This window comes from Myotis myotis, unplaced genomic scaffold (assembly GCF_014108235.1).
Source record: "Myotis myotis isolate mMyoMyo1 unplaced genomic scaffold, mMyoMyo1.p scaffold_m19_p_6, whole genome shotgun sequence".
Classification (NCBI taxonomy): Eukaryota; Metazoa; Chordata; class Mammalia; order Chiroptera; family Vespertilionidae; genus Myotis; species Myotis myotis.
Window position 1 is genome coordinate 35,610,965 of NW_023416368.1, and position 27,553 is coordinate 35,638,517.

At 52.8% G+C, this 27,553-nt stretch overlaps 2 protein-coding genes across 9 annotated transcripts in view; one reads left to right on the forward strand and one right to left on the reverse strand.

Moving 5' to 3' along the window:
• Positions 1 to 451: 451 nt before the first annotated feature.
• On the reverse strand, positions 452 to 1,555 carry LOC118658828 (transcription elongation factor A protein 1-like). Its single transcript, XM_036314546.1, is given in 2 exon segments — positions 452 to 949; positions 951 to 1,555. Coding segments are annotated over 2 exon segments (915 nt in total). The 5' UTR covers positions 1,482 to 1,555; the 3' UTR covers positions 452 to 565.
• A 3,938-nt stretch (positions 1,556 to 5,493) lies between these two features.
• P4HA2 (prolyl 4-hydroxylase subunit alpha 2) overlaps positions 5,494 to 27,553 on the forward strand; it is a 39,608-nt gene continuing 17,548 nt past the window's right edge. For 2 of the 8 annotated variants that reach the window (XM_036313716.1, XM_036313709.1), the window contains exons 1-7: positions 5,494 to 5,641; positions 6,162 to 6,291; positions 15,116 to 15,239; positions 15,876 to 15,972; positions 16,838 to 16,989; positions 19,698 to 19,835; positions 26,470 to 26,709. In XM_036313716.1, coding sequence (XP_036169609.1) covers positions 15,158 to 15,239; positions 15,876 to 15,972; positions 16,838 to 16,989; positions 19,698 to 19,835; positions 26,470 to 26,709 — 709 coding nt within the window. In that variant the 5' untranslated portion in view covers positions 5,494 to 5,641; positions 6,162 to 6,291; positions 15,116 to 15,157. The other 6 variants (XM_036313711.1, XM_036313714.1, XM_036313712.1 and 3 more) reach the window with 6 other exon arrangements.

The following is a 27,553-nucleotide window of genomic DNA, read 5'->3' on the forward strand; positions in this document are numbered from 1 at the left end:
CCTTTAATATTTGCAGGTACATGCCAATACAGAAAAAAATGTAATTTTCTTTTTTTAAAAATTCTTTATTAGTTAAGGTATTACAAATGTGTCCTCACCCCCCCCCCCCCCATTAAACCCTCATCCTCCTCCCCCCCACTCATGCTCTCATCCCCCTGTTGTCCATGTCCATTGGTTTGGCTTATATTGTAATTTTCATTTATGTATTAACTGAGAAGAATAACATTTCTACTGTGTTTGTTTCAGAATGTAAAAAAAGTAATTTTCCTTTAAGAAGGAAAAAAATAAATTGCCAAAAATTTAATTGATAAAAGTTTAATATCAATTACTTATAAAAATGAAAAAAAAATTGAAATAGATACCATATAATTATTATGTAGTCTCCCTACTGATCTGAAACTACAGGCATTTAAGAAAGGATGATACTATGTCAAAAACAAAGACATAGGGATGCATTTTCTTTAAAAATCTGATTTGCAGAAAAACTACTTCCTTGGCCTAGTTTTAAAGCCAGTTACAAAATCCATTTTCTCAGTGGTCCAGACTTTTTCCCAATTCTTCCAACTCAACAGAACTTCCATCGATTTCCACATTCATTGCGGACAACAAATGTTGTCATCGGTTCATCAGCACTACGAGTTTGTAGCTGTGTGTAAGTACAATTCTTCTTTTTACATTTGCCACGTGTGAATAAGGCAGTTTGGGTTCCGCCCGTCTTGGCCATCTGATGCTCTCTGATGGCTTCTGCGGTCAAGTTTTTCCTCATCTCTTTGAGCTCATCACTAGCCATTTCCTCTGCCGTCATCCTAGCCAATAAGTCAGGAGAGATATTGCCACACAGCACATTTTCCCTTAAATTTGGATTCTTTGCATCCTTAAGATTTAATATTCTACTTCGTACTCTGTTTTTGTATTTCATGTCTGTATTCCTTATTTCTTGATATAGGCATTTGAGATCCTTCCTCAATTTGAGATCCTAATTCTTCTTCATCAGCTCCAAGAGCAATGTAGTCATCTCCTGTTCGAAGGGCAGCAGCAAGCATCTCCCTACACTTTAACTGTACAGAGTCGGGAGTGCTTGGCGCCCGAGGAAATGATGACACATACATATCTCGAGCATTTGTCTCATCCTTTCTGCTGCTTGCATTGCCACTGGAGCGACTTCCTTCTCTTGCTTCAGGGCTATTCTGTGATGTAATTGCAGTATCGTTTTCCTTTTCTTCAGGACCTTTACCAGTTGATGGTCCATCTAGTAACTTTTTCCAAGACTTCATGAGAGACTTTGCTAAAGATGTCACTTCTTTATCTGTACTCTGCTTGCGAATAGCATTTGCGGACTTTCCAACTCTTGTGGACTGTAATAATTCCAGGGTCATGGGACTATTCCTAAGCTCCTTCAGCAAATCCAATGCTCCAGCCGCGTTCTCCTTCTGCACCATCTTGTCCATCTTCTTGGCAATGCGGACCACCTCGTCCTCCATGGCTCCAGCAGGTCTTCCCCGTGCCCTGCCCGTTTGGGACCGGGAGCGGGCGACACTGGGGTAGAGATCTCGGCGGGGCGCTCCGCGAGCCAAACGAGGCAGGCCCTGCCTAGGCCCTTCCTCTAGAACCCAGGCGGCAGCAGCGGCTCCTCCCCCGCAGGCAGCGCCAATTAAGCCCGGCGCGCTCTGTGCAGGCGCTACCAGTCGACTGCAGGTTGATGCAGAGGGGCCAGCCCAGGTGCCAGCGGGCAGGGCAGTGAGCCAGCCTGACGTCAGCGTTTCCCGCCGGGCGTGGGGAAGCCCACGGGCTACGAGGCGGGCTTTTGGCGCGCGTTCATCGCGGGCCCTGGCGGGCCTCCCGTTGAACTGCGGAGGCCCACAGAGCTCTGAACTGAGGTGGGTTTGTGGAATGCAACGTTGTCGTTTTCTAAAAGCAGTGAAACCCAAGCATCCTCTCTGTAGTAGAGCCTGGAAACATCCCTGTTCAGGCGCCAATTGTTGGGGTCCAACACCAGCAGGTCCAGGGGTTCCCAAAGGTGTGGATGGAGTCAGCGAAGAAGGAATGACACAGAGACAGCATTCAGTTGATCAGCAGCCTAGCCAGGTTCTGTCTTTACTCTCCTGTTACATCTGTATTTATACCAGTTGATTTTAATCCTATCCATTCTATTCCAACGGTTAAGGCGTTTCTTATCTCCATTCCAAGGTCACTACTCTATTGTTCTGTTAAGCTACAAGGAAGTAATTGAAGATTATCCTAAGTAAAGATTATGTAGCTTAAGTGTGATTGTTTATAGTTAAGGTGGTTAACTACCCACCTGGCACTTAGTTAAGGGGTTTTATTCCCTCCCTAATTCCAGGGGAAAAAATCCCCACCTGGGGAAACAACCTTTCTCGGAGAGGTGACCTTGGTTAAAACACATAGCCCTAAGGGGAGCAAACATATTAAGAACAGTATGCCATATACGCCAGGTCCCTTGAAACATATGCTGTGCAGATGTTTCTTCCCTGCAGCGACTGTGTCAAGCAGCAAGGATGGACCGGCTTCTGGCAGGCCTGGGGTGGAGATTCATAACCAAGAGTCATGGATTTGCAGGGATCCAGTAGCCTGTGTGGGGGAATGTCAAGTATAGTGTGTTGAATGATGGCCCCTAAAAAGATATGCCCATGTCCTAATACCTAGTCGCTGTGCATGTGACCTTATTTGGAAAAAGGGACTTAGCAGATATAATTAAGTGAAGGATCATGTGATGAGATTATTCTCATTACCCCATGGGCCCTAAATCCAATGAAAAGTATCTTTATAAGAGAAGAGGGGGTGCAGACACTGAGGAATGAATGGAGTCCAGGACCCTGAGGCCCTGTGGAGGCCTTAGTCAGACCTTTGACAACTGCTGTGTGGAACGAGGCATTAAGAGGACACCCATCCCTCCATGTAGGCAGCAAATATTTATTTGTGGTAGGGGCTGAGGATATGATGATGGACAAAACCACATATAACTTATGTACTCCTGCAGCTCCCAGGCCAGTGGTGGTGGTGGTAGTGGGGTAAATATTAATCAATCATTCACCTACATAAACTGTGGCAAGTCTTACAAAGCACACAGGGCATAAGGAGGTTCTGATCTGGTCAGGGAAGTGAGGAAAATCCCTCTGAAGGGATCGGAGGATTCAATTGGGAAGGAGGGGAAAGTTTCTAGACAGAACAGTATAGTCAAGGCCTGGGAGTGGGTGGGGAAGAATGGTCATTACAGGGACTGGAGGAAGGACAGTGTAACTAGAGAAGTGGGCAAGGGCCAACCACTTTTAGGGTTGTTCAAAAGGACGGTGCAGTTTACTAAGCTGAGAGTAATGGGTTCAAGTCTGCATTTTGAGGACATCCCTGTTGCAGCAGTGTGGAGGGGAGGGGGGAGGAAACAATAATGGGGGAGGGTGGGCAGCTAAGAAACTGTTACAATCATCTAAGTGAGAGAGGATGGGCAGAAATGGATGGATTAGAGAGACATAATTTAGGCGGTAGGATTGAATGGATGTGGGTTATGGAAGGATAGGGTCTGGGGATGAGGCAGAAGGCATGACTCCCAGGTTTCTGGTTAGGTAACCGATGGGAGGGGCGTGGCGCCATCAGTGAAGCAGGGAATATGAGAGGTGTGGAGGGGTAGGGGAGAGAGCATGAACCCAGTGTTGGACACTTTTCGATTGAGGTGCCTGGGGACACTCAACTGGAGATATAGACCCTGAAGTCAGTTATATGAGTCTGGAGCTCAGGAGTCAGGGCAAGGGTAGAGAGACATTGTGTCACCTGTGTATAGGGAGAAATTATAGACAAAGAAGAGAAAAAGAGAGCCCTGTAGGCCTGAGCGTTGAGGAATCCCCTCCTTTACTAACTAATGGGGAGAAGTGGAGAGGAGGATGCGCTTGGGGGGGGGGGGGGAGGCGGGGGTAAGAAGCCTGGGCAGAGGTGGCCAGAGAGGATGGTGGGAACCAGGGGACATGAGTGTTCCAGGGAGGCAGTGGTCAGACATTGCTGGCATGTCAGACACCACTGGGGTCTTTGACAGATGAGGACTTAAGAGTAGCCATTGAATTCAGGGGCTTGTAGGTTACAGAGAATGTTCTGAGACCTGGTTTGGCGTGGTGAGGGGGCTGAGGGATGGGAGAGAGGTGAGGATGAGGAGACAAAGGGCTCTTTCAGAGAAATTGCTGTGATTGAGGAGAGAGACACTGCAGCAGTTGGTGGGTTTGAATGAGGTTTTTATCACCCCCATAGCACAGGCTTGAACATATTTATAGTCAAGGGAAGGATCCAGTTGAGAGGGGGAGGTTGACTGACCATGCAGGAGACAGAGAGCAAGATCCTTAGGGCAAGCTCCTGAGAAGGCGAGGATGGGAGGATCTGGGCAGAGGGAGGGTGGCCTACCAGGATGCAGCAGACGCAGGAAGGTTTCTGTTTGGCTGTAGCTGAGCTCTGGCAAGCGGCTGACTCAGGCCAGAACAGCGCTCGTTCTGTGTTTTATGCGCGGTTGTGTCTATTTGTGTGTGTGCCCGTGCCTTCCCCAGACCTGGGCTGCCAGCTTGGACAGTGTGTCACAGGGAACATCCCCAGGGCGCCTGGGCAAAGGCGGGCCCCTCCCACTCTGGGCGAGCTCCCTGATGAGATTCTCAGATGAGTTTCCCCTCATTCATGAAGGGGAAGGTTTATAGAGCAGGCGTGGGAACCAGGGCCTCCTCCAGCTCAGGCTGAGGTTTGCTGCCTCCCTGCCTTCATTCCCTCCCGGACTGGACGGACTGAAGGAGGCCTATGCACTGTTTTTGGCCTGTGTAGTAGGGAAGGGTTTGGGCAAACCGAGGGTTGGCCCCAGTGTACCCACACCCGCCCTCCTTCTTCCACACTGACCCATCACCTACACATAAATCAGGAGGAGTGCCTACCCCAGGAACGGGAGACAGTCTGAATCCCTTCGGAGCATGGCCCTGGGGGTGGGCACCAGGTCCCTAGTCGTCTTCGGGGCCTTCTCCCCTGGTCTGTTCCTCCCCTGATACCCGGCTCCGGCCCCAGGTGACATCCCCACCCCACCTCACCCCTCCCCTCCACCTGCCGGTGTGGGGATGGGTAGGGGCGCAGGAGAGCTGTGTCCCCTGCAGGACCCCCAAGGAAACGGGCACCCTGAGGCCAGGGGAGAGAGCCGGCATCCAGGGACGCCCCACAGCACCGGGCGGGGATGGGTCGTGGGCCCCCTGCAGCCGCCCCGGGCTGGGGAGGCGGGAGGCGGAACCCCAGGTGGGAGTCGCCCGAGGGGTGCGGGCGCGGAGTACGTGCGGCGGGAGGCAGGCGGCATGAAGGACGCGCAGCCGGCTCCCGCTGCCCGAGGCCGGCTCCCGGCTCCCGGCTCCCGGCTCCCGGCTCCCGGCTCCCGGCTCCGCGCGGTCAGGCGGCCGGGCTGCGCGGGGGGCGCTGGCGGCGGCGACCCTCGGCCGAGAGCCTCCGGGCGCGGAGCCAGGGGCCGGGCGGGCTCGGGCGGGAGGTGGGGACGTGGCAGCGGCTCAAGCGGGCGGAGCCGGGCCGGCGGCCGGGAGGCGGAGCCGCGGGGAGGAGGCGCCGAGCGGGCCGGGCGCCGCCGCGGGAGGTTCTGGAAACGCCGGGAGCGGCGCGTGTCCAGGTGAGCGCAGTGCCTGCCCGGCCCCGGGCCGCCTCCCGCCCCCCGCCCCCCGCCGCGGGGCTGCGGCGCAGGCCGGGATCGCGGGGCCGTGCGTCCTGCCCCCGCGGGGCCGGGGGTCCCGTGGGCGCAGCGCGTTCCCAGCGCAGCCCCGCGCCCTCCGCCCAGTGTCTACACCCGTCTGGGTTCCTGTCCGCCGCCGGCGTCTCCTCCCCGGGCTCGGGGTGGTGAGGTCAGCGCGCCCTTCCTGCTGTCCCCTGGGCGGCCGGCGGGGCGGGGAGCGTGGCCGCCCGGCGCTGTCAGGCTCCCGGGAAGGGGCGGCCTGGCCGAGGCTGCCTGAGGTTGGTCCCCGAGGGGCCGCTCCTGGCTGGTGAGGGCCACCTTCCTCCCTGCAGAGGGCAAAGGCTGCAGTCTGTGCCCTGACCGCCGGCTTGGTGCTCATCGAAAGACAGGCGGTGGGGTGAGAAAGTTGTGTGTTTTCTGCCCCCTCCAGACATCCCTTTCGAATGTTTTTCCTCAACAGCTGCGGAAACCTGTGATAACTGCTGAGCTCAACAGACGGACCCTTCCGTGTCAGACACTGCAAGGCGCTGCTAGCCCAGGGGCCGACCAGCTGGACTGGAAGACGGGGAAGTCCAGGCCCAGACAGGGTGGTGAGTGCTGTGTTGGAGGGAGCCCCGGCTGCCGGTAGTTGGTAGAGGACACGATGCTTCGGGTCAGAGGGTTTCCTGGAGGAGGTAACTTACTCACTGGAGTGGTCAGATGAAGCTGAATATCCCATAGGATAACCTGGACAGAGGAGCAGCCCGTGTGAGGGAGCAGCCCCCAGCAAGGTGAGGGGGGAAGAGATACTTGGAGGTAGCTGCCCATGGACCCGTGCACAAGAGCCTCAAGTGAGGGGACAGTGTCTCGCACTGAGCCTTGGAGGGTGCTCAGCGAGCCCTTGCAACAGGAGGGTGGACCAGGACAACGGGTGGGCCCTGGCCTCTGCATGCTAACCGGACATCTTTAAGATGCTGGAGAACAGCAGAGTCCCTTCCAAGGCTGAGATCTGTGTCCTCTGCTGGAGAGTGACACCTCGGGCTTGTGTTTCTTGATGGAAACCATCTGAAGCCCGGCAGCCTCAGCCCTCCTGCAGGAGATCCTGGCCCTGAGAACAGGAGATGGGGAATGTCAGTCTGTAACGTAGGGCATTCTCAAGTGTCTCAGGGTTTGCAGAGATCCCCTGTTCACCTCAGCACTTATAGAATGTTCTTGCAAGCTGTTGCTTCTTCTCAGCCCATGTCACATCCGGGGCAACAGATTCCATAGTTTAGTTCTCTAAGAAATGAACCAAGATTTCCTTTGGCTTGTGCTTAAACTACTCCTGAAGTGTCCAGGGTGCAGTGCTCTCACTGTGGTTCGGGGCCTCAGGGCTCAGCTTCTTCTTTCACCTCTTCTGCTCACCAGATCTTTGGGCTCTGAATCCTTTTCTTGTAGTGCCTCCTTATTCTCAGACGGCCAATCGTGTCCACTCTGTGGCCCTGCCAAGGAAGCCACGTAGCAAGGATGGAGTGAGCTGGCTGGGGGCCTCATCCCAGAGATGCTGTCATACTGGGCCACCGTAGGACTCAGCAGGCAGACGTGGTGATGAGTAGTCTGTGGCTTCTGATAGGCCCTTCTGCCCTGTTGCAGGCTCTGAAATGGGATGCCCAGGAGAGTATTTACTTTGCTGGTTTAGCCTGGCCATAGCTGATCTCTGTTTATTCTTTGAGGACATCCTGTGTGCCTGGCTTCTGCTTAGAACACGCCTGGGGCCGGAAAGAGGGTGGAGCAGGAGGAGGTGGCAGCACTATTCTTGCCCATGGGTAGCTCATAATCTCTCTGAGATTGTTGCTTCACGCTGGCAGCTGGCCGTGTGCCAGGGGAGGAGCCCAGAAGCGAGCGCTTATCAGAAGGAGAGACTGCGAGGGTGCAGACCTGAGGAATGAGTGGGGTGAGGGAATCTGGGATCTACTCAGTTCCTGAGAGCGCCTCGCTTTTTGACTCTGCCCTCCTCCGTTATTGGGAGGGTCTGAGGCCCATCTGTGGCCACGTTGGCTGATAGTGTGCTTGGGCTGGTGGGTGTGTCTCTGGATCCTGGGATCTGTCAAGAATTTAATCTTATGCAGATGGAGGTTGGCAGGAAATGCTGTGATGCAGGCACGTGCAGCTGGACCCAGAAAGTTGCTCAAATCTAGCAATTTGGACTTTTGAAGTGCTCCAGGCTGGGACACCAGCCTGTCCTAGAGCAGAGAGGGCTGGCTGGTGGCTCCTGTGGCCTCGGGTTTGTGCTGGGGACGTGGAATGAGGGATAGAGTTTTTATTCTTAGAAAGAGCAGAGGGGAATGAAAAATATAGCCTAGACTTCTTGGAGCTGTGGAAGAGAGTTTTTAAGTGGTATCACTGCAACGCAGAGGATTAAGTTAAGTGTCTGGTAGTGAGTACTCCGGCTCAGGTAGGATCTGTCTGAGCCTGATCACAGACCAGCCACTGCTCTAACCCTTTCAGCAAGTGCTTGCTAGAATATAGCCTATTTTTGTACCTAGAACTCCTGAGGGCCAGGGTGTGGCCAAGATCCTTAGGCCTTGTACTTGTAGGAACTTGGAGTGAGCAAGTCAGAGGCATAGAAATACATGAGCTCCAAGAGCAGTGGTCGGCAAACTCATTAGTCAACAGAGCCAAATATCAGCAGTACAGCAATTGAAATTTCTTTTGAGAGCCAAGTTTTTTAAACTTAAACTATATAGGTAGGTACATTGTTATTAACTTAATTAGGGTACTCCTAAGGCTCTTAGGAAGAGCCACACTCAGGGGGCCAAAGAGCCGCATGGGGCTCGCGAGCCGCAGTTTGCCGACCACGGTCCTAGAGTATTGGCCCAGTGACCTACCTTTTGCCAGAGAACTTCCCTTCCTTGGTGAGATATAGAACCAGTAATTGACCAGTTCCAGGGTTATTCCATGTTGGCTAGTTAGTGAGGGGTCCTGGATTGTGAGAGAGCCACAACTCCCTAACTCCCCCTAACTCCCTCTAACTCCGTCTTTCCTGAACAAATGTTTCTTCTTTTTTAGTACTCCTGGGACCTGGAGATTGCCCAATTTTTGCCTTGTTTTCATCTTCACTGTTCCCTTGACTGGACCTTCTTCCTCTCCAGGGATCAGCTGGACAGCTGGCTGATTCAGGTCCACTGATGTTCCTGCAGTACCCTTCATGCTGATGACTGGTATAAATTGTGCCTGGTGCTGCTGGGCTGTCCACCGACCTCTGTCATCTCATTCAACCCTCACAACAGCCCTATGAAATGTAGGTCCTAATATTATCACCATTATATAGATGGGAAACTTGAGGCTCAGAGACCCATAGCATTATGGTCACAAAGCCAGGAAGTCACGGTGGAGCTGAGGTTTAGCTCGGGCTGTCTACTGGACAGCCCCAGGGTGGGTGTGCCTGCCTACTGGACTATACTGCCTTGCCCTGAGCTGGGCTGGCTGGTCATTTGTGAGGTCATTTGTGGTGGGTGTCTAGGGGAGGGGTGTCTATCACCTGCACTCAGGGCACCATGTTCCTCTCTTTTGGGTCCATGTCACTGTCTGCCTTTTGGTAGGACCTACCAGGGATGTCATAAAGTTGCATTGTGGGTCACAATAAAGTCCTTGACCAGAGCAGGCCTGCTGTGCCAGGCAAAGTGTGGCTCCCGTTTTTGGGAGGACCTTGTGCCGTAAGCCAACAGATGTTACTGATGGGGATTGAATGGCAGCAGTATTTAGTAGAAAGTATCTTTGGGTTTGAGCCTCAGCTCTGCCAGTGATTTTCGGTAGCATGCCAGATGTGCAGGAAATGCTTAGCCTCAGTTATCTATCTTCTAGAGGCCCGATGCACGAAATTCATGCATGGGGGCGGGGGAGGTCCCTCAGCCCGGCCTGCACTCTCTCACAATCCTGGACCCCTCACTCCTAACTGCCTGCCTGCTCACTCCTAACTGCCCACCTGCTTGCTCCTCACTGCCTCCCTGCTCACTCCTTACTGCTTGGCTCACCGCTCCTTAGCGTTGCCATGGAGGTGGGAGAGGCTCCCGCCACTGCCGCTGTGCTGGCTTCTGGCTGAGCAGTGCTCCTGCTGTGGGAATGCACTGACCACCAGGGGGCAGCTCCTGCATTGAACGTCTGCCTCTGGTGGTCAATGCACGTCATAGCGACCGATCATTTTGGTCGTTCTGCTGTAAGGGTCGCTGGGCTTTTATATATATCGATAGCTGAAATGGAGATGATAATCTTGTTTACAAGATTTGGGTGAGGTTTGAAGGTAGAAATGAAAGGTTTTTGGAAATAAATATAGTGGTTATCTTAGCCTACTTCCCAGAAACCAGCTTGAGGCAGAGCTTAAGTGCTGAATGCTTTATTGCAGCGGTTCTCAACCCTTTGGCGCAACCTCTTTGGCGGTTGAACCACCCTTTCACAGGGGTCGCCTAAGACCATCCTGTATATCAGATATTTACATGATGATTCATAACAGTAGCAACATTACAGTTATGAAGTAGCAACGAAAATAATTTTATGGTTGGATCACAACATGAGGAACTGTATTTAAAGGACCAGAAGGTTGAGAACCACTGCTTTATCGGAAGGTGCACTTGCAGGGCAGCAAGAGTGAGGGAAAGGCAACTGAGGCAGAGAAGGATGGGAAGCAAATTCAGGATGGCGCTTTAGCAAGCTGCCCAGTCTGCACAGAGCAGCATCAGTTGTTCAGCCCTGTGGGCCATCTCTGGGCGAGCTCTACAGAAAGTCCATGTGGCAGAACAGTTTCTCAGTGGAGGCCCTGAGAGGAAATTCATCTGCTGACCTCTGTCTTCTGCCCTTCACTGGTCAGAGCTGTCTTATGAGGAGTTACCTCCCTCTGCTCCTCGGGTGCACTGCCAGGCCCTCCAGCAGCCACGGGGAAGGTAGATGTGGCGTGTCACTGGAGTCCCAAAGTAGTGGGGAGAGCCAGGGATTTGGAGCCCAACAGTCCCCTCCACTTGGTCTGAGGCGAGTCAGTGGTCCAGGAGCTAGGTGAGGCCAAGAGAGTTTGAGACAGTACGTCGGGTGCATCCAAATCAGTGGCATGTGGATTGTGTCCTTGTGTGGAGTTCCTTCTTGGGAGTTAGTCTCACCTGCTAAGTCTCTGCCAAGATAGTGACTGAATAACCAACTGGGCTTTTGCAGGTCAATTTTTACAACCTTCTCTGCTGCTTCGTTGTTTGTTTACTGAAGCAGGAGACTGTGGTGTTGATGGTTCCCAAGTGGGAAGTACGCATCTACATGTTCATGGACAGAGAAAGTGTAAAGATAGATAGAGATGAACACCTAGCCTTCATTAGGTTCTCCGTGAAGGACAGTATTTTTCTTGTGAGGTGGTAGTTGAAGGTATGAAACCTGGAGTCATGAGATGGGGCTGGAGAAGGCACTGGGGCCAAGTCACGCAGAGTTCAAAAGGCTCTTATGGCTGAGGAGTTTAGGCTTTATCCTGAGGGCATTAGAGAGCCTTTGGAGGGTTCTTAGCCAGACTGAGACCAAAGGAGGGGCTGCAGTAAATCATGCTGGCTGCTTTGTAGAGCAGAGGTGGGTGGGCGGCCAGAGGAGATGAGAAAGCAGTGCAGGCCGGGGCCAGCGTGGCAGCAAGGAGGGAATTGGGGATGGCTCAGGCCAGGTGATGACTGAGGCATGACATCAGGTAAGGAGAGTAGGTGCCTCCCATCCTTCCCTGGGGTGCCAGTGACAGCAGCTCGTGGGCCTGGCGGGGCCTGCTGGGACCTCTGCACAAGTCTAGGTTGAGCATGCCAGTCCTCTTGACTTTTCCATCCTGGAGTTGGGAGGCAGAGCCGCTGGGGGGGAGCCCTGTTCAGGCAGGTTTGGCTCCTTTACAGAGGCAGGCAGCCTCTTGTTCATTGCCAAGCAAGACCTGTTCTCAGCAAACCCATGTTCTGTCTCTAGGCTGTTAAATATATTGTTAGAAGGCAAGCTGTTGCATTTGGGCTGCAGCTGGGAGCTTGGCAGAGGTTTCTGCCTGATGAGGTAAGGGGAGAAGCTAAGGACGCTCGCTGCTGGTTTGCAGCTGGAAACATCTTTCCACGGCCACTTGGCCAGGTTGTAAATGTCCTTTCCAAAGAGAGGGCTTGTTGGGGACTCTGATTGTATGTCTTGGAATTGCCTTGTGCTTACAAGCAGTGCCAGTCATCTGGTGGGTGGATCACTGTCACTGAGGTGTTGGCAGGATTTGGAGTACCTCCCTGTGGGGGTCCAAACTTGGGCTGCCAGGGCTGCTCTGGAGTCCATTGGAGAGGGTCTGCTTTGTTTTCTTTTCATTTTAAGCATATCAGAAAATATGTTCCAGATTTCCCTAGGGTTCCTTGTAGAAAGTTTAGGTAATACAAATAAGCATAAAGAGAAAGATAAAAGTATTTCTCCAAGATACAACTAGGTTTATGACTTTCTTCTTGCATATATATGTGTATATTTATAAATTTACATATATATGCATATACACACATATATAAATACATTTTTCCTTGTAAAATGAGAGCATAGAGTACATATGTTTGGGAGCCTGCTTTTCTCACTTAACAGTATGCTTTGATCTTCACTCCATGTTAATATGCATATGGTATCCATTCTTATGCAATCCACAGCAATCCATTGTAGGAAAGAAATGCACAGTTTTCTGTTGTGGTAGTTTTCCTAACTTGAACAAATCTGCAGTCAAGTATTACTTGTTGAGTGCCTGATATGGGCCAGACACGGTTCTAAACTTGGGATGCAGCTCAAATAAAACTCAGTATTGGTTTTCTGTTCTGGCTCAGTGCCACTTCGTTTTTCATAAAAAGAGGTTTCACATTGCCCATTTCCAGGCCAACATGGATTTCTGAGGGCACCTGGGAGGGCTTCCAGCAGCCCTGGATGCTTTGTGGGAGCATAGGGCAGGCACACAAACTCCTGTCTACTCTGTCCCAAGTAAGCTCTGAGTACAGGTATGAGTGGGATGGGCTGGCATGTGAGAGGTTGGCCTTGCCCACACTGTGGGACACAGCCTGTCTTGGATGTTGCTTCTGCCCAGCCTGACCCGTTTTGTAGAAAGCCTTTAGTGTTCAGCGGCCTAAGACCAGGAGAATGATGGGGCTCCAGGGCACCCATGCCTGCGGTGGCAGTGTTGATTGTGGCAGTTTGGGGGCTCCTTGGGGGTGTCTCGCTCACTGGGCCAGCAGAGTCGTTGTCCCCCTCCTCCATCAGAGCAGGACTTTGCTCGCTCTTGGGAAGCCATTTCCCAGAACCCTATCTGATATTCTTTGGAGCTCTGCCTCCAGGCTGGGATTTGTGGATGGGCTCAGTCTAAGCCAGGCAACACATTCCAGGGAAATGACAGCTGGTATTTACATAATGAAGGAACCTGGGTGCTTCTTCCTATGTCTGTAAGGCACAAACCGTGGACAGTATCACCAGGGTGGCTTGAAAGGAGTGAAGGAGCTTCTCCCTCCCTTGAATTTGTGCAACTGGAAACACACAGGGGAGAAGCGCTGGGGTCCCCCACTTCCAACTGTGTCTGGCCTGGTTTCCTACAAACATAGAACGTGCTCTCCTGGGCTAGTCAAGCCTCTTGAGAGATAAGGAACAGACACCACGCCTGTGGAAAGGACTTGTGTAAGCAACAAGAAAGGCCTTCTGGAATCCTGGGCGGAGATGCAGTATGGCAAGCCTGGGTGCAGACCTGTGGCTGCAACAGGGAGGACCCGGACCCCACCTCAGAGCTAGCCAGTCTCACTCCCCTTCTCTCTGTGATTTGCTTTCCTCTGCTGCCCTCACTCCATGATGCACCCCTTAGCACAGTACTCCCTACCCGACGGCAGATTCTGGGCTGAGAGCTCTTGTCCCGTGTATCTCTGGGCCCCCAACATGTAGGGCACTGATGGGCGTGCTGCTGGCTCTGTAGACACTGGGCTGGGACATGAACAAATGACGCCACTTACTTTCTCTCTCCTCTTTCTGATACAAGAACCCGTTTGGGGGTGGGGGTTGTGGTTGAGCCTCTTGGAGCCTAGCCTGGAACTGTAGTGGATTGGAATTTCTTCTGAAAAGGTGAGGTGAGGAATGGTGGGTGTGATAAACTAACATTTGGGGGGGAAGCATTTTTTGTTGTTGTTAATCTTTACCCGAGGATATTTTTTCTATTGATTTTTAGAGAGAGTGGAAGCGGGGGGAGAGAGAAAGAGAAACATCAATGTGAGAGACACATGGATTGGTTACCTCCTGCATGTGCCCCAAAGAGTGCTGGGGATCAAGCCTGCAACCCAGGTACGTGCCTTAGACCAAAATTTCTTCTGAAAAGGTGAGGTGAGGAATGTGTAGACGATCTAACCACTGAGCAACTGGCTAGGGCAGGGCAGGGCAAGGGAGCATTTGTGTCTTCTTTATTTTCCTTGTTTGCTTTAAGTAAATTTCCTGTGGGGCTTGGCCAAAATAGAGCAGGAAGAGGAGGGACTGGCAGTGCTGGGCTCAGATGGGTGCTGGTCCTCCATCATGCCGGGGGCTGCATGGCTGAGCTCAAAACGGCTCATTTGTGTACTCCGGTCCACTGCCAGAGGGGCTTGCTCAGGCTGTGCCTGCTGCCTTCAGAGCTGGGCTGGCTCTTCTAGGCTAATGAGGAGGTAGCAGCTGGCCTCTTACCCATCAGCAGCACAGCCCAGCACAGCCTGGGGTTTCGGTCCTCTGTGGCTGATTTGTTTTTGTATCTGGTGTGCCTCGTTCAGTGCCTGGCATATGTGAGTCTTTAGTAAATATTTGTGAATGGTGCCTGGCCAGTGAGGACAGCACCGGCCACGGAGCCTCACTACAGGGAGAGCAGTGTCTTCCCAGAGTGCCTGCTCCCAGACTGCTCTCGCTGTGGCCAGGTACAGAGGGGGACGGGTCAGTTTTTATTCCTCTTCTGGCCAGCCATCAGCCATACGCTTCATTTTGGTTGTGAGTCCCTGGAGTCATAGTCTGTCAGTTTCTTTCTGTCATTGCCTCTCCTCTGATGTCAGTCTTCTATGGGCAGGGGCTGCGTGTTGTATTTGGGTCCCCAGCACCTGGCGCGCTGTCTTGGTGCTTGAGTCAGAAGGAAAGACGGAAATAGATGAGCAGTCTGTGAGACAAGAAGGTGTGGGCCAGAATCTCAGACTTGCAGATTGTTAGGAGCAGAGGTGAGGTGCCCCATGCAGGTTAGCTTTCCCATATCGCCGGTGGCTGCCAGGAGCCAAGAGGGCAGCGTCTCTCCCAAGGGCATGTGACCCTGGTTTACCCCCCGATGGTCCTGAGTATCCTTAGCTTCCGTGTGCTAGGTCAGGGTATTTGCATGTTTGAATGTGTGTGTGTGCAGTGCACATGTGTAGGTGTCTCCTCACCTAATTTCTTTCTTTCTTTCTTTTTTTTTTTTTTTTACTGTTGATCCAGTGCCTGTCACCAAATACCTTACAGACACTCCCCTTTGTGACCATGAAACTCCAGGTGTCCGTGTTGCTGGTGGCCTGGTTTGGCGTCCTGGGCTGTGTGCAGGCTGAATTCTTCACCTCTATTGGTATGTGCCCACAAGACTACCACCTACCTGAGCGATATTTGGCTCAAGTGCCAGGGTGAGATGGCCTCACCCACTGGTTTTGACAAGTTCTAGGGAGAGTGGCACTCACAGAGTTGCCAGTTCCCCTCTGAGGCCCTGACGACCTGGTTGCCTGGGAGTCAGCTGTCTCAGCGGGGCCTCCTCCCTAGGCTCCTCCTGGGCTGCCTGGCCTTCCTGTCTTCCTCCCAGACCAGAGGATGGTTCTGAGCAGAGAACATTCTGTGGCTGGTGGATCCAGCTCTTCTCCTTCTGGCCTAAAGACTCAGAGCTTGTTTCTATGTGATGAAGCCTCCAGGATGTCCAGGCTCCAGTGACATGACCCATCTGTGTGATGGTGAACGAATGAGATTTGGGGTTTCTCCCCTAAGGCACCCCCAGTGCACTTACCTCACATCCCCTTGGGGCCTCACCTCTCTTCCTGAAGCTGGGGGCCAGGACCATGTGAGGGCCTAGGTCCCCTTTAACTCCAGGTCCCCGTGAGAGCTGACCTGCTCGTGGCCCAGGGACTTGCCTCTGTGAGAATGTTCTATGCCCCAAGGAAGGGGGCTGGACACCTCTCACCCATTTCTCACTGGCCCTTTCTCCTCTCCCTCACAGGGCACATGACAGACCTGATTTACGCAGAGAAGGACCTGGTGCAGTCTCTGAAGGAGTACATCCTTGTGGAGGAAGCCAAGCTCTCCAAGATTAAGAGGTGTCCAATGTCCCAAGGCCCCACACCTACCTGAGTCAGCCCTCCTGCCCCCCAGGGGTTGCCCATAAGAGGAAGCCATCGAGAGTACACTGTGTGGCTGTCCAGGCAGTTACTTCATGCCAGCCCTCCAGGGTGGCGCTAGTGGGCTGAGGACTCTGCTTTTTCCTTTCTATTTAAGAGTCTCTTTGTATACGTTGGGGTCCCATATCTTATCTAGATTAAGGGGCTGGAAGGATCGTGGGGAGTTATGTATTCATTTTTGTTGTTGTTGTTAATCCTCACTGGGGGATGTTTTTCCATTGATTTTTAGAGACAGTGGAAGAGAGGGGGAGAGACAGAGAGAGAAACATCGATGTGAGAGAGACACATCGATTGGTTGCCTCCCTCATGTGTCCCAACTGGGGCCGGGGATGGAGCCTGCAACTGACAACCTAGGTACATGCCCTTGACTGGAATTGAACCTGGGACCCTTCAGTCCGCAGGTTGATGCTCTCTCCATTGAGTCAGATCAGCTAGGGTTTCATTTAAAAATATATACATATTTTTTATTGATTTCAGAGAGGAAAGAAGGGGGGAGGGGAGGGAGAGAAAAACACATCAATGATGAGAGACATCGATCGGCTGTCTCCTACACGCCCCCTACTGGGGATTGAGCCTGCAACCCAGGCATGTGCCCTGACTGGGAATCAAACTGTGACCTCCTGGTTCATAGCTCAGCACTCAACCATTGAGCCACAGTGGCTGGGCTGTATTCATTTTTTATTGCCTCTTGATGAAAGCGTCCTAAATCTCACCAGGAAAATTACCACAGGTCAAGGCCCATGTGGGTGGGTGTGTTAGTCTTCCTTTTCCTCTGGTTCCACAGCTGGGCCAGCAAAATGGAAGCCCTGACCAGCAAGTCGGCTGCTGACCCCGAGGGCTACCTGGCCCACCCTGTGAATGCCTACAAACTGGTAAAGAGGCTGAACACAGAGTGGTCCACGCTGGAGGACCTTGTCCTGCAGGACTCCGCTGCAGGTGAGGGGCCGTGAGCAGGCGCTTGGGTGAGCCGGCATGTTCCTATGCTCGCGCCTGGGGAGTGTGTGTCTGAACGTGTCCTGGGACTGGGTGTGGGTGGGCATGTGCAGTGTGTGAACATGTGCCCTGTCACCTCACGACCCTCTTCACCTCTGTGGGATCTGGCAATTGGATGTCTTTGTTTTTGAATATGTACTAGTAATCAGTTCTTGCCTTTCCCTAGTGTTTTCACTTCTCTTTTTGGGTAGGATTTTTTTTTTCTAATTATACTTTAGTAATACATTTTTATAAAAAGTTGGAAAATACACAAACAATCACATAAGGAAATTATATTTCTTAATCCAATTGCCTAGTGATAAGCACTCAAATTCCAGTTTTTTTACACATGCATATACTTTAAAAAAAAAAAAAAAAGGAGCCATACATATGTATCAGGGATGCAAGCTCACTTGCTCTGAGGGACCAAATGATTTAACAGAAGTGAGTCAGGTGGCTGGGTGATGGGGCCAGCTCAAGCCTCATCTGAATTCATTCCCATTCATATCTTTTGTTTTTTTAACTTTCCCCCCCTTCATTTATATATATTTTTTTATTTTATTTTTTTATTGCTTAAAGTATTACAAAGGGTATTATCATTTATATTTTTAGATATGAAACATATCTTTTGATGGATTTGTGACATAAGATTATACTGTTTTCCTGAACTTTGCAGCTTCTCTATATGTCCATTAAATGTTCTTCTGAAACATCATTTTCATGGCTGGGCAGTCATGTGTTATACTGATGTTGTGTAAACTGGTCAAGTCAGTGGGCGTGGCATTGTTTCCAAATCATCAGCTGTCTTGCACATACATCTTTGGTTATTTTCTTAGGATTCATTCCTATTTGCAGGTCCATGAACTTCTTTAAAGTTTTAACTGTGCTTCCTGCTTTCCCTGTGATAGAACTTCCTATGCTTTAACATTTTCCGCTCACCAGGAGATGGTGGAGTGGGCCCTCCTGCCTCCCAGCCCTGGACTCAGCCTCCAGGACTCTGCCTCTTCTCCCTGAGCTGGGAATGCTGCTTAACTTCACTCTACTTGTTTCTCTGGCTGAGGCATTTCAGTCCATGTGGCCAGACTGGGTTGGGCTTGGCTGGAGGCAGGGTGGCCTCTGGGGAGAGATTGGTGAGCTCAGCCGGGCTGGAGCCGTGCCCAGTGAGCTCACTGCTTCCAGAAGCTGTGGCTGCCTTTCCCAGACCCCTGCCTCCCAGCCTGGGCCTGTAGCTCAGAACTGACTGTTCCTTCTGCTCTGTGGAAGAATAAACCTGCTTAGATGACCACCTGCTCGGATGACCTCCTGTCTGCTTGGGTGACCTCCCACTCTCCATTCTTGTTTTCCATGCCCCACCCCTACCATCAGCATCTGTTTTCTTTGGAAAATCTTATCATTATCTGGAGGAGACAAGATAGGCCCATAGAGCAATAGGTTCTTTTCGCCTCCACCTTTCAGAGTTATTTCCCCTGAAATGAGGGGGCATGTTGACAGTGTGGCTTTTTGGGGGATAGGGTGGGGGGTATTTTTTCTTTTTACTAAATTATAAAGTAGTGTCCCTGACTGTGCAGTCATGAGGAAGACAGCATTGCAGCTTCTTGGTCCTAGGAGTGGATGTTTGAGCCCGAGGCTGTGAGAGTAGGTGGCTATGGATGCTGCTGCTTTGGGGAAGAGGCTGGGAAGAAATGGCTTTGGAGCTCCCCTCCCAGTTCCCAGTTCCCAGGTCACAGGCAGAATTGCAACCCCTGAGTCAGCACAAAGGGCCTTCCACCTGCTGGAGTCCCGAGGTTGTAAGAGGTGCAGATCTTGCTTTACAGCGAGGGCCTGCAGTCCCAGAACAGCCTCCTTGGGGTACTTCTGAGGTCAGGGGCTCTCCCAGCCTCCAGGCTGTGGTCTTGAGCACTACAGTTGGGGAGCTCCTGCCCTGTGGTCACAGCAGGTCTGGGTGGGGGGCTGGGGGGAGTACCCTAGAGAGCATAGCAAGGCCCAGTGTGGTCTCGGAACCATGCTGGGCTGGTGCAGCCTCACCTGCCTGGCCTGGCTACATGATACCTGGTCCCGAATCCAGGGGGTGCAGATAGTACCATGCCTCTAGGACTGTCATCATCATTTTTCTGGATGATAAGAGCCAGTGGTCAGTAATGAGTGGTCAGTTGGGCTCCCTGAGTAGACAACCTCTATTCCTCGGGCTCTTCAACTTGAGATGAAGACTGGAAGTCTGTGTTTACCTGGTCAGCCCAATATTCCTGGATCCAGGTTTTCCATGTGATTCCTTTTCCCCTGAGTGGCCAGCAAGGCCTCCCTGATTCCTCTCTAGTGCCCCTCTGAGTTGCTGTCTCTGGCCTCCATCCCTCCATCTCCACTGGTCTGACTGAGTGCTTTGGAGCCAAGACTCCCCCATGTCAACCAATGTATGGGGCCATGTTTCTGTTCAATTCCAAATGAACAGCACTACAGTGAGGAGCACGAAAGGAGAGGTCCCCATGGATTGGAGCCATTGGCTGGGGGCGGGGGGGGGGGGGGAAGGAGCGGGGGGGTTCTTGGTGGAAGGGAAATAACCTTTGATGGAGGGGCAGGGAAATTGCAGAGACACTCCAGTGAGTACCTTCCTGGTCCCAGGTGGAATTCTGCCCCTGGATCAAGGGTAACTTCTTGTTCTCACTCTCATTTGGAAGGTTTTATTGCCAACCTCTCAGTACAGCGGCAGTTCTTCCCCACTGACGAGGACGAAACGGGAGCCGCCAAGGCCCTGATGAGGCTTCAGGACACATACAAGCTGGACCCAGACACGATTTCCAAAGGGGAACTCCCAGGTAACTCGCCACTCTGGGCTTTGCCTGTCCAGCCTGTGATTCTGCTACGGTGTCTGGGCAGGGTTGGAGCCACTGCCCACTTGTGGTCTCTCCCCCCAGGTGGACTGTCACCTCTGGGGGTGAGCCTCTCTTGGGTTTCCAGTTGCTGCCAGTCTCCCCTTCCCATGGAAGCTGTCTCCCCAGAGCCCTGGCCCACAGCCTTCCTCCCTGTATTAGCCAGTTCCTCTCCTTCTGAACCTCAGAGAAAGCTGAGGCTGCTGCTCAGGCCCCCTTGGCTCTTGCTCCTAGAGCACCACTCAGATCTGCCCAGACCCACTTCTGCCCCCTCCCTTTGATTTCTTCTTGCCCAAGACTGATCTCATGACTCCCAGCCCTGTGTCCTATGTGCCCTCAGTTGCAGTTCTGTCCCTTTCATTCTTTGTGTACCTCTCTGGGCTCTACCTGCCCCTGAGCTCACACACAGCTCTGTTCTAGCTCATCTTACAAATCTTCCCCCAGGATCCAAGGCCCTTCTGAGTGTCTACTGCTGATCTAGTTCTTTTCCCTCCTGGTGAAGCTGCTGAACAGACATCTAGTTTCTCTCCACTTCCTTGATTCCCATGCCCTCCTGAACGCACAAAGTTTGGCCTTCTCCCCCTCCGGTCCACTAATCCTTCAGCTGTAAGGTCACCAGTGGCCAGTCAGCCTGTAAAGCCAGAGGACAGCTTTCAGGCATAATGTTCTTTCACTTTTCTGAGGCATGTGAAACACCGATTGCCTGATATTCACCCTTTCTTTGAATTTTGGGACACTGATCTCTGCCCTTTCTCTTTTGGCATCTATGGTCATAGTCCTCTCTCTCTCCCTCTCCCTCTCCCTCTCCCTCTCCCTCTCCCTCTCCCTCTCCCTCTCCCTCTCCCTCTCCCTCTCCCTCTCCCTCTCCCTCTCCCTCTCCCTCTCCCTCTCCCTCTCCCTCTCCCTCTCCCTCTCCCTCTCTCCCTCCCTCCCTCCTTCCCTCCCTCCCTCTCTCATTTTTCCTCCCCAAGGCCCCTTTCCCACTGATTGCTCCAGTCCTATATAATAAAAGCCTAATATGCAAAGTGTCCGACTGTTCACAGTTCGACCAGTAGCTATGATGCGCACTGACCACCATGGGGCAGATGCTCCGACTGGTAGGTTAGCTTGCTGCTGGGGTCCAGCCGATCAGGACTAGGCAAGTTGGGCCGGACACGCCTGGAGCCCTCCTGTGGTCCCTCCCCAGCCCTGATCATGCACAGGTGGGGTTCCTCGGCCTGGCCTGCACCCTCTTGCAATCTGGGACCCCTTGGGGGATGTCGGAGAGCCGGTTTCACAGTGGTGCATGAATCCGTGCACCGGGCCTCCCAGTGCACGGATTCATGCACGGGTGTGATCTGGCCGGCCCGCCCCAATCAGGGATGATCAGGTTGGGCCAGCTGGGGGGAGGGGATGCGGAAAGTCAGCCAGTCAGCCCTGCCCCTGATCATGGTGTGGGGAGGCCCATCGGGAGCAGGGCTGGCTGGGGGATAGGGCCACGAGTGGTTGGTGGGCTGGCCCTGCCCCCTGGTCAAACTCCTGGCCGAGGGGACACTTTGCATATTAGCCTTTTCCTATCTAATAAAAGAGAAACATGGTAATTGGCGTACGACCGCTACCCTTCCCATTGGCTAATCAGGGAGATATGCAAATTAACTGCCAGCCAAGATGGCAGCCGGCAGCCAGGCAGCTTAAACTGAACATGAGGCTTGTTTGCTTCAGTGACAGAGGACTGCAACGTTCCCCGCCTGCCTTGCCGGCCTCTGAGCCGGCAGTTTGAAACATAGTTACATATATAGAAGCTAAACAAAACCCCAGAAACCAGCTTTCAGTGAGCCCGGGATCTCAGAGCTGGAGTTGATACAGAGTTTCAATTATAGAACCTAAACAAACCAGATACCTACTTTCAGCAGCTGAGGCCTCAGAGCTGGAGCCTCAGAGCTAAAGCTGGCCCAGAATAAAAAAAAAAGAAAAAGAAAAAAAGGAGCGGTTGGGAGCTTCCGTCACCCGCCATCCTGAAAACAGCCCTCAGCCCCTCACCCAGACTGGCCAGGCACCCCAGTGGGGACCCCCACCCTGAAGGGTGTGTGACCAGCTGCAAACAGCCATCAGCCCCTCACCCAGGCTGGCCAGGCACCACAGTGGGGACCCCCACCCTGATCCAGGACACCCTTCAAGGCAAACCAGCCGGCCCCCACACATGCACCAGGCCTCTATCCTATATAGTAAAAGGGTAATATGCCTCCCAGCACCGGGATCAGCGGAGCCGCGAGGCCTCCCGGCACCGGGATCAGCGTGATAGGGGGCAGCACCCAAACCCCCTGATCGCCCTGCGGCTCTGTGTGACAGGCGGCGGGGCCACAACCTCCCTATCCGCCCTGCTGTTTGTGACAGGGGAAGGCGCCCCAACCCCCTGATCAGCCCTGCTCTGTGCCTGATAGGGAGGAGGTCCCCAACCCCCTGATCACCCTGCGGCTCTGTGTGTGACAGGGTGCGGCACCCCAACCCCCTCACCCCACGGGCCCTGCTCTGTGTGTGACGGGGTAGAGCCATAACCTCCCCATCGGCCCTTCCCTAAGTGTGAGAGTGGCGGAGCCACAACCCCCTGATCGGCCCTGCTCTGTGGGTGATAGAGGGCGGCGCCCCAACCCCCTGATCCGGCCTGCTCTGTGTGTGACAGGGGGCGGTGCCCCAACTCCCCCATCGGCCCTACTCTGTGAGTGATGGGGGAGCTCCTCAATCCCCTGATGGGCCCTGCTCTGTGCGTGACAGTGGTGGCGCCCCAACCCCCTGATTGGCCCTGCTCTGTGGGTGATAGAGGGTGGTGCCCCAACCCCCTGATCCACCCTGCTCTGTGTGTGACAGGGGGCGGTGCCCCAACTCCCCTATCAGCCCTACTCTGTGAGTGACAGCGGGGAGCTCCTCAACCCCCTGATGGGCCCTGCTCTGTGCGTGACAGGGTGGTGCCGCAACCTCCCCATTGACCCTGCCTTGAGTGTGACAGGGGGCGGTGCCCCAACCCCCCAATCGGCCCTACCCTGAGCGTGACTGAGGGTGGCATCGCAACCTCCCGATCTGCCCTGCTCTGTGCATGACAGGGGCGGCACCCCAACTCCCCAATGGGCCCTGCTCTAAGCCCGACCAGGGGTTGCACCTAGGGATTGGTCCTGCCCTCTGCCACCCGGGAGCAGGCCTAAGCCAGCAGGTCGTTTCTCCCGAGGGGTCCCAGACTGGGAGAGGTCACAGGCCTGGCTGAGGGCCCCCCCCCCCTCCCCCCGGAGTGCACAAATTTTTGTGCACCGGGCCTCTAGTATATATATAAAAGCCTAATATGCTAAGTGTCCTCTTGGGAGTTCAACTGACCAGGAATTTGATCGCTCTCTATGATGTACGCTGACCACCAGGGGGTGGCATGGAATTAAGGAAAGCCCCAGCTGGCAGCTGGGGAAGGAAGGCCCCAGCCAGCAGCCAGCAGCGGGGGAAGGGAGGCCCCAGCCAGCAGCCAGCAGCGGGGAAAGGGAGGCCCCAGTCAGCAGCCGGCAGCCACTAGGGACCTTATCTGTGCACAAATTTCGTGCACTGGGCCTCTAGTATATTTATAAGAAGATATATTGGGTCTTTTTTTTGGGGGGGGGGGTGTTAGATGCCAATAAACCCAGAATTCAGTTAGACTTCATTAAACCTTGGATGCCACCTCACCCAGGGGGACCCTGGAGGAGGTACGAGCACAGGAATTATGGTTTGTGGGAGAAAGAGGCTCTCTGTTGTTGGGTGGTCAAGGCCTAGAGCCCTAGTACTGAGAAGTCTATAAACCAGCACGATGGGGTATAGGCTTCTTCTTAGACACCCAGGCCATGAGACCAGGGAGAAGGCAGCTCAGGGCACCTGTGAGAAGGATTGATGAGAAGAGGGAGCCACCAAGCATTGATCTTCTACCTTCTACCCATCTGCGTCCTAGAGGAGTGAGAGGTGGAGGGAGTTATTCCCTAGAATTCCAGCCCTACCTCGTGTCCTCCCTACATCCTTCCCAAGTGAGCCCAGCCGTTTCCATCAGTTGAAGTATCACCTGTACATGGATGACATCCAGATCTGTGTTCCTTGTCAAGGCTTGTCTCTTGAGCTTGTCTCCAGACAGTATAGACAAATGCCTATGGGACATCTCTACTTGGGTGTCCCACTGGGCTCCTCAAAATTCACATGTCCAAACTAAAATCCTTGTCCTTCTTACAGCTGTCTACCCCTCTCCCTCACCCTTTATCTCAGCAAAAACACCTCCATCCAGACCTGGAGAGTATCATGCTAAGTGAAATAAGTCAGTCAGAGACATGATTTCACTCATATGTGGAATCTAATCAACAAAATAAACTGATGGAGTGGGTCCAGAGACATGGAAGCATGGAATAGAGTGTGGAATCTCAGAGGGAAGGTGGGTGGGAGGTAATCAACCAAAGATCTTGTATGCATATATGCATAACCCTTAGATGCAGACAGTGGGGTGGTGAGGGCCTGGGGTGGTGTGTGGGGATGGGCTGGATAGGGTTGATGGGGGAAAAAAGGGAACATATGTAATACTTTCAACAATAAAGATTAAAAATAAATAAAGAGCCAGTTTTCTCCCATAAAAAAAAAAGGCACCTCCATCCATTGGCTGCCAAAGCCAGAATCCTAAGGCCTGTAGGTTCCACCTCCCTAATGTCTTCTGTACTTGGAGGCCCTGACTCCAGCCTCATGATCACTTCTTTCTCAATTGTATTGTTGAAGTACCATTGTGACTTGTGTATCTCCAGCACACTCCTACGCGTGGTCAATTCAGGGCTAAACCTAAATTCCTCCTACGTGTGGTGTTTGAGGTCCTGCATGACCTTATCTCTCTGGACTCTTTGCCCTTGACTGTTCTAAGCTTCCTCACCACTCAGCTCCTTTGTTCACCCCATGCCCTCTGAAGGAACACCTTTACCCACATCAGCAGGGCTCCAAGTATGATTGCCCTCAGCACTCAGTCAGCTTAACTGGCACTCCAGGGAGCACTGTCTAGGGAGCACTTTGCATGGAATAGATATTTGAGTTGGCTTCTGGGGAAGATGCTGAGTACTTGTGAATAATTTGTTCCATTCTTGGCATCTGTGAGACATGTCGATAAAAGCTATAGATAATTATAATCCTAGGGATCATAGGAGATATCTTCATAGATAATTTCTTTGAATTCTTGGCACAAATCCTCTAAAATTGATGCTATTATCTCTATTTCGAGATAAGAGGACTAAGACTCAGAGAGGCTAAGTAACTTGTCCATAGTCACACAGCAGGTGGGTGCCATAGTGAAACACACCTTGTCCCTGACCCAGAGCCCCAGCCCTCTCACCTGTGTTACAGCCTCCATCAATGCGTGTTCCTGGGCCTGCAGAGCCAGAGGAGCTCTGTGGAGGTCCGTGGAGCGTGGACAGGGGCACAAAGAGCCCTCTGCCCTAACACAGAGGCTCTGGCCTGCCTACGAGCTTCATCTTGTATTTACTGTCCCCAACTTCCTATTCCACATTGTTCCTGAGCCACCAGGGCGAGCAGGCTCTGGTCTCTAAAGCAGCCAACCCATTGCAGCAGGGGTCTCATTCCGTGCAGAGACATCAGGCAGAAAGAGCCCACTAAGAGGCAGCTCTTCCATGTCAGCCCTGTCCCAGTTACTGGGTTGTAGGGAAGCTCCTTGATTTCCATGACTGGGGTGGGGGGGATGGGGGTAGGGTGGGTCACAGCTCCTCCTTGTTCTCCATAGGACCTGCTTTCATTGTTCTCTGAACACACTCACAGACCCTCCCACGTTGCCCCCACCTTAAAGCCTGCATCTCCCCATGGCTAACACACCACATCTTCTTGATTTTAAACTATTTTCATGGTCACTTTCCAGGGCTCAGCCCACAGTGGATGACCTATGGTCACAGGACCTGCTGAAATGATGCTCAGCAAGTTCCCTGCCACCTAACGGCCAAATCTGGCACTGCAGCCTTGGCTCTTGGCCTCCCTTGGTGTCTCTCATGGCTCCTGCTCCTTCTTTTGCTCTTACCTCTTATGTCCCTCCCAGTGCAATTCTTCCTCTGTCCTTTCTGTATAGGTGCTCCCTGGGGCTCTGGTCTCAGCCACCTTCTCTACTCTTTCCTCAGACTCTTCCTGGGAGCAGTTATCCTCATCCATGGCTTTAGATGCCACCTAGGTTCTGTTTTTTTATATTCAACTAATTTTTTTTTACTCTCCAGACCCACACATCCAGCTGCCCAGCAGATACCGTCTGTGTGGCTCACAGGACATTCATGCTTTCCTGAAAACTACTTCTTGGTGGGTTTCCTGGGCTCCGCTGTAGCAAAGGCCCCTTCCCACTGGGGAGAAGGGGAGTCTGAGGCCAGGAGATTGGCTGTGAACCCCAACCCAAGGTAGAGCCAGCCTGGCTGTGCTCACTGTAGCAATGGCCCTTTGAGGTGTGTGGTCTGAAGCCCTGGTAAGGCTCTGCTGGGATGATGCCCCCGGCCAGCGGCCCAGGCTTCCCTGGCGTGGCAATCTCTCTCCCTCACACAGAGGCTCTTTGGTGCCTGACTGTTTGCCTGTCCTGCTGCAGGAACCAAGTACCAGGCAGTGATGAGTGCAGACGACTGCTTTGGGATGGGCCGCTCAGCCTACAACGAAGGGGACTATTACCACACGGTGCTGTGGATGGAGCAGGTGCTGAAGCAGCTGGATGCTGGGGAGGAGGCCGTCACCACCAAGGCCCAGGTGCTGGACTACCTGAGCTACGCTGTCTTCCAGTTGGGCGACGTGCGCCGCGCCCTGGAGCTCACCCGCCGCCTGCTCTCTCTTGGTGAGAAGGTTAGGGGGAGGTCAGGTCGGGGTGGGCAGCTGGCAGGAGGACTGGTTACTCCGCTGGCCACTACCTGGCCATTCTCCTAGGACTGAGCCAGTCTGACCTGTCCACTGGCAGTGGCTAATGCCTTACCGCTTTTGGACCCAGCCCAGCGACCAGCTAGCTCCTTAACCAACTCAGTTCTGTTTGGGGAATCCTCCTGCATTTTAGGAATCCTCGTGTTATGAGGCCCACAGTGCATCTGCTATTATGCATGATGGAGGTTTTATTGTAGTTTGAGAGTAAGCTATACTCCAGAGTTGCTGCAGTGACCATGGCCTGACCCTGAGTCTAACTGGTGGACTTGCCATGGCATTATGTGTCTTGTGCTATGGGACTGAAGGAGATCAAAAGCACTGCCCTGGTCAATGTGGCTTAGTGGTTAGAGGGTTGGCCCACAGACCAAAGGGTCGCAGGGTCAATTCCTGGTACCTGGGTTGCAGGTTCGATCCCTGGCTCCAGTTGGGGCATGGGCAGGAGACAACCAATCAATGTGTCTCTCTCACATAGTTTTTCTCTCTTCCTCTCTCTGCCACCCCTCCCCCCTTCTTCCGCTCCCTCTCTCCCTTTGCTCTCTCTAAAAATCAATAGAAAAAATATCCTGGGGTGAGGACTGACTAACTAAATAAAGCATCCTTTTAGTAACATATGGGAACACCATAGTCTGGAATTTCACAGACCAGCAAAGACTTTCTTATGCTGATGCTTTTCATGACTCTGATGTCATAGCATAGGAGTGTCCAGCAAGACTGATGTGGGACGAGAGCTTTGTAGATTCTGTCATGTTAGTAAGAGCCTTGGA